Raw genomic sequence first — 12,925 nt, 5'->3', positions numbered from 1 at the left:
TGAAAGAACAAAAACACACTCCAAAAGATATAAGGACGTAAAAATGTGGCTTGTTGCAGTGTATAAAGACAGGACAGGCTCCTGTCCCTTCGACTGCTGATGTTTGCTTCCTGCATCTTTAATAATGAATTGCCATTTTAAAGTTCGGTGTAGGAATGTCATTGCACAGCAGAAAAGGAAGTAAGTGCTTGCAAGTAAATCTGTGAGGAGATACTTTAGTGCCAAAAGATTTTGTGTATGGTGCTTTAGTCAGTGCTTCACAGATACAGTTCTTTTCCTAGACTCCTTTTTACTGGATTTTTTTCCATGTAGTATACTTAAACCAGTCTATTTTGAGAAATACTTCTCTTGAGCATCCTCTGAAAATGCAGCTGGACCCACAGTCAGTGACACCTTTGAGCTTTTTGCAGCTGCTCCTGCAGGATCCCCCTCCAAAAATACAAAGAGAAAACTCAGAAAATCAAGGTGACTTATTTTTTAATGGAAAAACCTCAAAGCAATGAGATGCATCAGACCAGAAGCAGCAGTGCTTGTGCCTAATTCTTGATTCGTGTGCCAAGCTCTTGCAGGGTGGTCTTGATTTGGTCTGGCTTGGTGAATTTTGAAGTTACATCAAGTTCTCTACAGTCTTCTCTGTTTCTTGGGAATTTTGTTTCCAGATTCCTGCATCTATTCTAGGTCTCCTACTGTTACCTGCTGCTGTCTCCCAGATCTGAGCTTGCCCAGCAGTCCGTAGATTGACAGAGAAATAGCACTTCTGTCAGAGAAGTCTACTGACCCCACTGTTTCTTAAAAAATTGTATCTTTAATGTCTTACAAATATAGCTATTGCCAGACATCACATGGAGTTTGAAGATCCACAAGAGAATGTCATCATCACAAGAAACTTTATAAAGGAAACACAATTTGACTTCCAAGGAGAAATCAATTTTCCTGCTTTTCATCTCCTGCAAGTGGAATTTTCAAAAAAATCATTAGGTCACTGAAGCTTCTGTGATAACAAATCCAAACCCAAACTCTGTGGTTAGATCTTGTAAATCAATGTATTTGTTCCTTTAGTGCAGAGTTGGGAACCTCTTCCTTGCTGGGGCTGTGGAGAACATGCAAGCACCTGTACTGGTCTGTGCATTAATGGGGTCCCAGGGATGTCAGCCATGAACTGTCAGCCTCGGTAAAATGAAGAGCTACATCTGCCCTGAAAGCTGCAGGATCACAGATGCTGCTCTAGAAAATTCAGTAGCATAGTTGTATGGTATTATTAGAAGAACACTATTAAATAGTTTTTAATTTTGTTAAAACAGCTAATAAGACAAAAGAGATCACATAGCAACACATTTCATTTTATTCTGCTTTAGTGTAGAAACTCGCTATGTAATGAGGACTAAAAACAAGTAAAGGATGAGATATTTTAAGTGAAAGCTTTTTATCTTGTTCAAATCCACAATGTAGCACACACAAACAAACAGTTACAGTATCATATTAACTACTAGTGAAGTAGGATACAAAGGGTAAAACAATGAGGCATCTATCTGTGAACATGAAAACATTTATCTGTGAAATTATGGTTGTTTTCCTTCAGCTGCCAACTACTGTTTAGTGCAGTTCTCAAAAAACGAAGTATAGTGATCTGTAAATATGCCATGGATATATAGTTCAGTCCTCACAATAAATAACTGCTAGCAGAGTGAATTGTAATTCACTCAAGCCCACTAAATTTTTATTCACTATTTTTTGATCCAGTGAAAAGCCTTAGATTCTTCTTATGCAGTACCCGAATAAATTAATCGAATGCATTTATAGAAGTTGTGAAACACGTAGTACAGCTGCAGTGGATTGCTAAATCTTTAATAAAGTGGCAGCTTTTCACATCATGCAAATGGACCAGAATATTTACCATCTTTAGCTTAAAAAGAGTGAGGTATTTTGGTTTTCTGGCCACATTAAAAATGCTGGAAAAGTACTGTCTTTTTTAGGTGGGGCTTATCATTCTCTGATCAGAAGTACAATGCTTGCCAGTGAACTTAAGGAGGAGAAGAAAGGAAAGAAAATCATACAATCACAGAATATTCTGAGCTAGAAGGGACGCACAAGGATCATGAAGTCCAACTCTTAAGTGAATGGCCTGTGAGGGAAACGAACCCCGACCTTGCTGTTATTAGCACCATGATCTTTCTTCATCAATATAAATAGCCGCTCTCAAATTTACTTGAGTTTGGGTTTGGGCTTTATCCATTTCAAGACTTTCCTTGTTTGTAGTATGACTATTTTAAGAACAAAAGTACAAGCTTTGGCATAAGGTTTTGCCCAGCTACCTTATTGATGATGGTAGAAAATGCCTCTGAAAATTGAAAAGGTTGTTGAAATTGTCTGTGAATGTTTTCAGTGGTAGAGGAGCAGTGTTAGATAGAGCAGCATTAACAAGGAGGGGAATTTTTCATCCCAGCTGGTTTTACTCAGCAGCCTTTGTCAAATAAAATGTTGTAAGCCAGGTTAACGACAGGAGTTGCCTTTTGTATATTCAACTCCACAGTAGTCTGTGAAGCAAATTTTGGAATTAAAGCCTTGAAAATGTTCTTGACCTGTTGTAGGAAAAGATTACCAGGAGGCAGCTCTTGCATCTGTTTTCACAGTGTAAGCTTCCTGATAAATAGTGACCTTGAGATCTTTTGTACTGCCTTTCTGAAAGTCTTTGGTAAGGATAAAGAACTCAATGGCTTTAGATTTGCAAAAAAGATAATAACCACCTGATGAATTTTAAAATGCAAATAATTAACTTAGCCAGAGCTTATATAGGCTGAAGGATTTATAATCTTTAGACCAAACTACTAGTGGCAGGAGTCTTGAGGATCTATGAGTTAAAGTTTTTGTCACAAAGTCACTACAAATTTGGATGAAGGAAAGACTTCAACAAGATTGGTTTGCTTTTGGAGAAAATTGTCTGAGGAGCTGACCTCATTTTTCACTGAGAGAGTGATGTAGTTATTTAAACAGATTTGTTAGGAGGAGAGTATTTAAATGGCTGTGTTGACCATTCAATAGCGGACTTGGAAAGAGATGGCTTTGTGCTTATCCCAAGGACCTGGGGTTTTCAGAACTTTAGGCATCAGATTCTGTGGTCATGAGCTCGGTGTGATTTAACCTTAAGACCAAGTAGTTGACAAACAGGAGACATTAAAGTGTTCAAGGCCAGGTTGGATGGGGCTTTGAGCAACCTGGTCTAGTGGAAGGTGTCCCTGCCCATGTCACCGGGGTGGAACAAGGTAATTGTTAAGGTCCCTTCCAAACCTAACCATTCTGTCATATGTCACTGCTAGTTGTCCGGGGACAGACTGATGGGCTTTTTATTTCATGGTTTACAGTGTGCTCTGTAGCAGCTCTGCCTCATCAGAGTTTGACAGTGGAGTGTCAGATGTTTCACTGGCCCTCTGTAGTTCTGCTAATCCCAGCAGCATTCGTGGGGGTATTAGTGCAGTAAGTAGTTTATTAGAAGAGATAATTAGCACAAAGCAGATGAGGATTTAATAAATAAGGAGACTTGGTCTGCATCACTTGAAACCTAGTTACGTGACATGGCAAGTCCCCTTGTTGAGACTTTTACCTCTGAGCTCCCCAGTGCCTAATACATCCATCAACACACATTCAGGGTGGGCAAATCCTGTTGAGGAGTGACCATTTCTGATAAGACCTACCTGGATGATATGGTGATATAAACAAAAGCACATCAAAAAGCAACACACACACCGGTAGAAGCTTCACTATCTCCTGCAATGGGAGCTGGCAGGCAGCTGGAACAGATGCAGGCAGCAGGGCAGTGAGCTGGGGAGCAAGGAGGCACTGGGGAAAAGCAAAGCTCAGCTGGTCTGTCAAAAGACTCCAGCTGCAGTTCTTGGAACTAGCTCCAGGCAGAGAAAGCTTTTTGTTCTATGATCCACCAGGAAATTGAGCTTTTCTCAGGTGGGAATTTAGACTTGCAGGTGAAAGGAGAAAATAAAACCTATGCATAGCATGAAAAATGTCAGAATCCTAGGCTACGTTTAAAGAAATAATGTTGTTTGCTCACTCCAGGCTTACCTACAGATTGGCAGACAAAAGCTACTTCAAATCAATAAATTTTCATCAAAGCAAGCAATATTTTTAGACTTTTTCCATGTTATTAAATATGCAGGAAAATATGAGTCCAGTGCTGCTCAGATGGGAGTGAGTGGATCTGATTACAGTGGGAAATCTGTTGTTGTCCTGTTGTCTCCCAATACGCAGAGCCTTTCCTTGAACTGCATGTGATTTTCCTCCCACCTTCCTCAGTCTGTTTAAACTCCTGGAAATTATGTCAGTGTTGATCCAGAAAGGGAACTTTCATTTAAGCACTGTAGGATTACCTTTATATATGTAGAATTAAAACTAATCTAGGAAACTCTTGTGCGGAGTAGGTTAGCATTAAGTCATGACACGTCTCTTTGCCTACTAGTGGTAGATTTTACCAGGCACTGAGGTAAAATACATCTTCACAGCTTGTTATGCTCGCCCTACATTATAAATTTGTATAGCATTAATTTCCCACAATGGAAAATCACTTTAAAACTCTAGGGAAGATGTGAAGGAAACTGTATTTTCAAAATAACATTTTTGAAAGTAAATATAATTTGTTGCAGAAAGTGCTTCTGCAGCAGAAATGTTGCAGAAAATGTTTTGGAAACAGCACTGTTTCTCTCATTACTCAGTATACAAAATTATCTGGTTGGGAATTTTTACTGTACCATCAAGATATCCTCACATATTAATATTGCTGTTTATTAAACACAGAGCTCCAGGTAAGGATTTGAAGTCAGGTACACTTCCAGTATGGAGGAAACAATCCTGCAGCACAGTCTGCCTCCCCCTGTTTCCAGTGCTATTGGTACCTATGGTTTACCCTGTAACTATTGAGCAAGCTTATGATACCCTTAGTGGCCTCAGTGTGCAGACCGGCCTTCACAGAATCACAGGGTGGATCAGGTTGGAAGGCACCACTGTGGGTCTGGTCCAACCTCCCTGCTCAAGGAGGGCCATCCTAGAGCACATGGCACAGGATTGCATCCAGATGGTTCTTGGATATCTCCAGTGAGGGAGACTCCACACTCTCTCTGGGCAACATGTTCCGGTGTGTGATCACCTGCACAGTGAAGAAGTGTGGTGGAATTGAGATATTTTGATGGTGGTATGTGGCCAAGTTTGCTGGCTACACACAAGATGGGGGCTCTCAGAAGTATTCATATGCCCCCATAATTGCCAAAACTTCTTTTTCTAGTTGTTGTATGTTTTCTCTGGACAGGACATGATGCATGTGATGCAGGTCTTGCCATGCTGTTGTCATGCTGTTGACATGGCATGCCTCTCAGTCCAGGTTTGCTCAGGTTCAGTGTGGTCAGAAACAATAAAGCAAAATGTCATCCCAAAAGAGTGTTCTCTTCAGTGGTGTGCTTCTAGTTTGTTCTGTGCTGAGGTCTTGAGAAATCACTTGGGAAGTAGATAATGACTAATTTGGACACTTTCAGCTGGGGATTTGTTTAGAAAGCTGTTAATTTCTCTCCCTCAGTTGGGATTTATCCTTTCCAGTGAAAGCCAGTAACTGATGGTATAAGTCTATCTAAATATATTTTCTGAGGTCTTGGGCCTTAAATGTTGATACTCTTTATTCAGCCATCTTTCCTGATGTGGAAATTATACCTGCAGTCAGTATCTGTGTGTGTGTCTGTGTGTCAAGTGTGAAGTGTAGGCAATCTTTTGTATTGACATGATGCCATACATGTCCCACTGGTACCTTTTCACTGTTAGTAGAATCACATCAGTTTACAAACTCAAAGTAACTAGTGGCATGTTCACTGTTAGTCCAAAAAATGTAGATAAGACATCATCCCTGCACTGTAGGAGGGCAGTATACTTCCGAAGAGCTTGACCTGTTGTCTTTCTGATGTAGCTTTTGTATCACAATAAAAATCACCAGTCTGGAACAGAACAGTTTGACAGAATGACTCAGTCGAGCTGCAAAATGACAGATGCTAGAAATAAAAAATAAACTGTGCCAGGTCATTGCTGTCAAAGCAGGATCCTTCACCTGTTGCTTCTTCTGCTTATGCAGTCAGTGGTAGTTTGGGGACCATCATTTTGTTGATATGACATGAAAATTTAATATGGTTTTATTTATTTTCTAAGATTACACATTGCATCTTAGGATATAACTACAGCAGCAGCCACGTGCTTCACTTAATGTTTCCAAGCTGGTGATCCCAGCTGGTCCTGTGAACTAGCATCCTCTGTCCCTCTGCTTCAGATCCACTTGCAGCATTGCCTCCCTTGGCTTCCCAGTGTTTGCAACCAAGCCTTCCTTTTTTCCATTTATATGGAGCCAAGCACCCCAAAGAAAATCCTCAGACCATGTAGCTTAATTCTCCCCAGACTTGACGGTGCAGCCAGCAGAGTTGGGCGTTACATGTGGTGATCTCCAGGCAGTTCATTCAGCCTGAACTTCACCTTCTGTTTACTCTGTAAAAAGAATGGCTATTGCATATCAGCTTTAATGCTGCCTGTAGCTGCCTGCGAGTCAAAGCTTTGCTTGAAGGCAGCTGCGTCTTCCAGAAAAGCAGATAAAACACATTGCAGTGTTCTGTCTGATCTGCCTGTAAACAGAGCTGATAACATGTCACTGGAAATGATTGTTTGATGATCCAACAACAGTGCAGGAAAGTGGATTGCATATCCTGAGTGGCTTTAGGTGGGAGTATAGCTAGAAGATGCTGAGGAACGGTTAAGTTTCCTCTTCTGCTTTAGACCAGAGACCATATGTCTCAAACAGACCCCTGAGCTTCTACCAGGGCACTGACTGGCACTACTGGGAATTTTGGATGTAGATAGGACAGGAGGAGGAGTCTGTCCAGTTTGCCTTACTTGATACTCATAATTAAACATTAATTTGCTCGGGAACTTGAGTCTAGAGCTACTTTTATATTCATAAATTAACTAGCATCTGAGAACATTCCTGGGCACTGGGACTCCATCCTCTGTCCTGCTGAATTGTAATGCTGAGGGTAATAGTATGGATGCTGGTTGTTCTGTGCCAGTTGGCTTCCGTGCCAGGAACAACCCAGGGCATATTTAATTTCCTAGTATCAGTGCAGCCCACCAGCCCCATTTCTTGCCTTCCTGTAAGAATTCTCTCTCATTTGTTCAATAGCTAGTTTGACCCAATATAGAGATATTGAACTGAGTAAAAAAAGGGGGCTTGATCATTGTCTGTCCAGAAATCAGGACAAGGATTTGAATCAAGAACTCCTGTTTTCTGATAGAGGGTACCAGTAATCAAACACTATGTGTTTGCTGAGGCAGTTTGGTCTCATACTGCAACAATTCAACTTTTTTACAGTGAACTTTGATTGTATGAGTGAGAGGTACAGGAAGGATAATGACCCTCCAGTCTGGTGAGAAGGCGTGCCCTTGGGAGAGGAAGTCTTGGGCACTTGTCTCTGCTTTGATACATGTTCAATAATACATAGAAGATGAGAGCAGACCGAGCATGTAAGTCCGTGCTGAGGTGGTGAGCAATTCTTTGGATTCACATTGTGACAGGAGGATGAGGGAGTTGCAACTTGGGAGCTTGTGTTCTGCTTGACTGCTTTTATACCACAACCTCTGAAAATGAGATTTGCACCATTACTAATGTAACCCAACTTCACAGCTTTTCAGAAAAAGAATGTTTGAAAAAAGAAGCATAAATGCTGGCTTACTTGTAAGCCTATGTGTCCAAGGTAGAAATGGTTGTGGTGGGGGATGCTTATTTTTGTGAAAAAGAGGAGAAAAAAAGAAATGTGATTTTATCCACATTGGAGGGGGTTTGACTGCTGTACTGCAAAATATTATTTGTTTCACTGTGCTTAGGTAAATAATGTAACAGCAGCCCACAGAAACTCTCCCTTAGAAAGCTGTTAATGAACTAGTACTGGAAAAAAATCTAATGGGTTCTGCCTTATCATGCCCATAAAAGGCTCACATGTTGACTTTCAATAGAATCATCAAGAATTGACTTTGGAGCCAAAATACAAGAAGTTTCTAATAGTTCTCAGCTGGTTTGTGGTATTTCTCTAACAATTAAACATTCATAAGAATGTACTATGAGATTTTTTCTCAAATGACAAACTATAGCTGTGAAATTTTCCAGTTCCTTACAAAAAGAATACATTTTTCTTCCCTTCAGAGAAGCTGACTATTGACCAGCATTCAGAATAGGGAGAAGGGAAGCCTTTGCTTTCTGATTTTTATTGTTTAGAAAATGAGAGTTCACCAGTGCTGCCCGGGAACAGTAGTGCTGTAGCTGAGCAATGCAGAGGGATGTGGCCTGCCTTGCCTTTCTGTCTCTCCTGGCTGAAGTCTTTGGGAGTCTGTTTCCAACATAAGGCACTTAGCATCTGTAAAGCGAGAGCAGAACATCCATCAAACATGGAAAGATCAAAAACTGTGACTCCCTGTAGAGTAACTGTTGGGGGGAAAACAGCTGAATAATGTTGGACATATTCAGATCTCTGACTTCACCTGGGAAGGCTGTGTTTGTAGTCAAATGCTGATTCATTTTTATGGATGCAGAAAAGCTTTTGTGCTTCTGCCTTTAAAGACACTGCTCTATTAGTTGTTTGAGAGGCAACACTAGTTGATTCTGCCTTCTCTCAGACAAATATAAGCATAAATGTTAATCTGAAGTGTGGTTTTGTATTGCTGAAAAGGCAGGCCTGGTTGTAGGCCAATGTCTTGGGAGGTGGTGTGGTGCTTGGTACACTGAAATAACTTAAGAGCTGACAATGGCATTTAAAAACTCAACTTTAGGAAAAAAATAATCAAGATCCTGAAACTTCAGTGATAATTTGTCCCTTCACGGATATCAACATTGGACATGCTCATGCTCAGGAGTCAGGAACCACCATGATTTTGAAAACAAAATCACTGAAACAGCTTACCTCTTCAATTTGAAAGACTCCTCACCCCAGTCTCTAAAACAGCCTTTAAACTTCTGCTGATCTGCTTCTAAAGGTCTGGGTACATAAAAACTTCCGTGATAGCCTTTCCTCAGTGCTCATCCTTGGTAGCTGAACAGGGCCAAGGCAGGAGCACTGCAATGCTCCCAGAAGATGCTTCTGGCAGATCCCATGCTACAGGCAGCACAGAGAGATATTTTGTGCTACATGAAGAATCAAACTACTCCTTCTTCCCAAGGGGATTTCCTCAAAGTTTGGTTGTTCTCATGCTCCCAGGAGGACCTTTTTCTGCATTAGCAGGTGGTGATGGATAGAAAATGCAGGTGATATTTGCTTGAACAGTTCCTGGTGGGAGTAAACTTATCCCAATAATAAGTGCAATTATTTTTAAAGTGAGTGTTACATGTTCAGTAGCTGTTATGTGGTGTAAGTGCTTGACGTGTGGTGTGGCTTTTCTTATGATGGTTCTGTCCTAGCTCAAAAAACATGTTGTTTCCTCTAAACAAATCAAACCCCATTTAATTAGCAAAGTGCCTTCCACAGTGATTTCTATGATGAATAGGTTATTGTCTCAGCAGCATCAAACTCAGTGGGAAAAATATCTAAGAAGTGTTAATTTGTTCTCTGGAAATAGCAGGATTAGGGGTGAGCATCATTTTTGACAGCATCAAAACAATAAAATCTCACATACATGGTTGCTGTTTTATGGAAATGACCTTTTGTCTTTTAAAGACAGAAGTCTTCCACTGGGAGATGAAATGTACAAAACAGCTTGACAACACAGCCTGTAAATGTGTGTCTCTAACATAAGCATAGCTAATATTTTCTATTATTGCTGTATAACACTCTCTGGGCAGCAATCAGTTCAATTTAAATATGATTAATATGAAAGTAATAATGTTCCAAACTTCACTCTTGTACATACTGTCAGAGGAAAGACTGTTGATTTTTTAAAAATAATCTGATACTGAAATAAAATGAAAGTCTAATTCCTGCGACACTGCTAGTGCTCTTCTTAATTCTGCACTGTTTGAATTTTTCAGGGTTTTGAAGGTATTTCTGTCCCGAACGGCTCAGCGTATTCCGTATATGACAGGTGGGAGAGTGATGAGGATGCTGTCTGTTATTCTTCTGGTAGTCTTTTGGTTTCTCATTGGCTGGACTTCTGCAATAACCCAAAATTTGGAGAGAAACATTCCACTCATTGGTCAAGGGCAAACATCTGACCATCTGATCTTCAATATGTGCCTCATAGACCGTTGGGATTACATGATGGCTGTTGGTATGTTAATTTTCTAGCTTATCTTTAATTTCTAAAATAAAGCTTGGTTGCCTTTTAATTTTTCTTCTTTTAGAATATCTTAAAGTTTTGTCAGACTGCCTAATATCATGTGCAAACTTATATGGAAGTAAAATATCGGCATATATGTTTTTTAAATGGGCTGAGAAGTAAAACAAAATATGCTGACACTTCTATGACTTTCAAAGGTTTGTAACTTGGATTGTAGTAACAAAGTGATGGGTGCTCAAGACAGTTCATCTTTGAAGGCAGAAGGAAGAACTAGCTCTTCTACTATTGAAGGTCTTCAACAGTTCTTCCACTATTGAAATGAGAAATTGTGGCTAGTTTAATGAAGGCTTTTTGATTGTACACCACAGAACTGGGCAGAGGTCTTGTGTGATGAGGGAAAGAACTTCCAAGACTGCTCATTCATAACCTTACAGAAATTCGAATCAAAGTACAGGGAATAGGAAATGAACATCAAATGCGCCAGCTTGATGTACTTGTTAGATGTGCATGGAAAAGGCAGGAACTAAAAAATGACACCCTGCAGAAGTCATATAAAGGAGAGAAAAGATTAGTTTTTGTTTCCTTAACTCCATAGCAAACAGTGGGTTCCCCATGCCAGGGTTCAGCTAAACGGTGTAATGTGCTTTCTCCCACGGCCTCACAGCTTCAGTGCTTCCACCTAGAGCCAGTGTTTCTTGTACAGCCCAGGCCAGCCACCCACTGTCTCAAATATATCAGTGTTTTGAAATCGGAAATAAATTCTTACTTTTCTGCCCTTTCCCTGCTTCTCCCATGGACATCCCACTGACAGAGCTCTGCTACTGAGGATTAGGGAGAGGTAATGATGGCTTCTCTGCATGAGAGTGCAGATGAGATGGACAGAAGTGTTTTCTCTGAGCGTAGTGTACAGAAAGTCAGCGTATGACAAAACACTGCTGCCAGATTCACTGATGGCTCCAAGGTGACCCTGTGCTCCACTTTTCTCTCCTTTGTGTAAGATCTCAGAGACCGTCAGGCACAGGGGTACCCCATCTGTCAATGTGCTCACTGGTAAACCACACAGAGAGGAGTAGAAAGGAGCACATTTTGAAATGCATCTCGATTTGGGTCCCTCTGGAGGGTGTACTTTGCAGTAGTGGAATACTAGTGTTGCCAGGGATGTTGTAAAATTAACAAAAAAGAATTAAATGTGAAACACTTGATGATGTCATCTGCACTAACGCATTTTGGATCAAAACTTTGGTGCATTCGACAGTGTAGTTTTATTAATATTTTGATAGTGGAGGTTTTTGCATAATGGTAACAAATGTTTTTAGCCTCTGGATTTTGTAATTCTGGTGGTGTAGTGATTCACAATTCAGATCTTCATACCCAATTATGATCAATTGTCTCTTTTGGCAAGAAATTACATCAGTTGCTGTCTGCACAGTTTTGAAAAAAAGTAAGGATTGGTTTTTTTAAGGTATACTTACATTTTGAAGATTTTTTAATGTTTTTCAAAATACACTCAGGGGTAGTAGAAGCAAAGTGAGCGCTTGAGCCTGAAAAATCAGGCAGAATTTATTTTGTTCAGTCACTTTATCTTCTTACCCACGCTACCTCATAAACAGAATTATGCAAGTCTTCAGTAAACTATGCAGTCATATTAGTGGTACCAGGAGATGTGCACTTACAAGACTGTAGTAATGTGTGGTCTATATATATATTTATATATGTGTATGTGTGTGTGCATGTGTACTTCAAGATTTTTATTGCTAATAGCAGCTTGATAAGCTTACAGTCAATAGGAACTAGTCCCAGAATTAGATACTTCATCTCAGAAATGTGTCAGAAGTGATGTCCTTAACACAGAACTCCTTTTATTCCTGTGGCAGCAGCCTTGCAAGATATAATATGTAATAAATTAATCGATAGATTCTGCTATTTGATTTCAAATGCTAAAATAAAAATGGTGGATGGTAATTTATAAAAGACTTGTTATTTCATTTCATTTAGTCAGGCACAGTATTTTATATAAATCTAGTGAGTGTTTTGCGATATATTCTGTCACTTGTAGCCCTTGCTGGAATGCCCCCCTATTTCACTCGGCTGTCAACACTTCACTGAAATGTGGACAGGGAATTTTCAAGGTCACTGATTAGTGAAGTGAGAATTAACAAGGCTCTGCTAGAAAGTTGTAATGAGATGAATCCTTTATGCTACCAGAGGTTATTGGAATTGGGATTTATGAAGCATTTTCCATACTAATCATACTACTTAGAGTCTATCTCCGGAGACTTTTATTGCAGTGAATGTTTTATATTTACATTTCCATTAAGTTTAAGAGGATGCTCTCTGTGAGAGAAGAGGGACTTAGACACAATGGTTATCACCATTTCTAGCATTGCCTCTGTACTCTGTGATATGCTGATGAGAACAATTAGCATTCAGTAAATCTTATTTTATCTATATAATATAATGTAAGTTAGTGTCTATTTCCTTAGGGTTTGTAAGTTAGTGTGTATTTTCCTTAGGATTGTTTACTTGTGGGTAGCTTATTTGTTACTTCCCTATATTCTTTTATTTCCTTTGTGTTAGTTTCTGCATCCCTTTCAAAGTCGGGGCATCTGTCTCATTGACAAGCCATGGCATGGTTGAC

At 39.9% G+C, this 12,925-nt stretch overlaps 1 protein-coding gene across 1 annotated transcript in view; it reads left to right on the top strand.

The window, feature by feature from the left end:
• The window catches only part of GPR158 (G protein-coupled receptor 158), a 192,432-nt gene that overhangs the window by 157,035 nt on the left and 22,472 nt on the right, over nt 1-12,925 (top strand). The window contains exon 7 of the mRNA XM_039548501.1: nt 10,040-10,278. Within this exon, the coding sequence (XP_039404435.1) occupies nt 10,040-10,278 (239 nt within the window). The remainder of the gene's footprint in view (nt 1-10,039; nt 10,279-12,925) is intronic.

The sequence above is a fragment of the Corvus cornix genome, chromosome 2 (genome assembly GCF_000738735.6).
Source record: "Corvus cornix cornix isolate S_Up_H32 chromosome 2, ASM73873v5, whole genome shotgun sequence".
Taxonomy (NCBI): Eukaryota; Metazoa; Chordata; class Aves; order Passeriformes; family Corvidae; genus Corvus; species Corvus cornix.
Note: the sequence above shows the minus strand (reverse complement) of the source record. Positions and strands in the feature narration are given on the sequence as shown.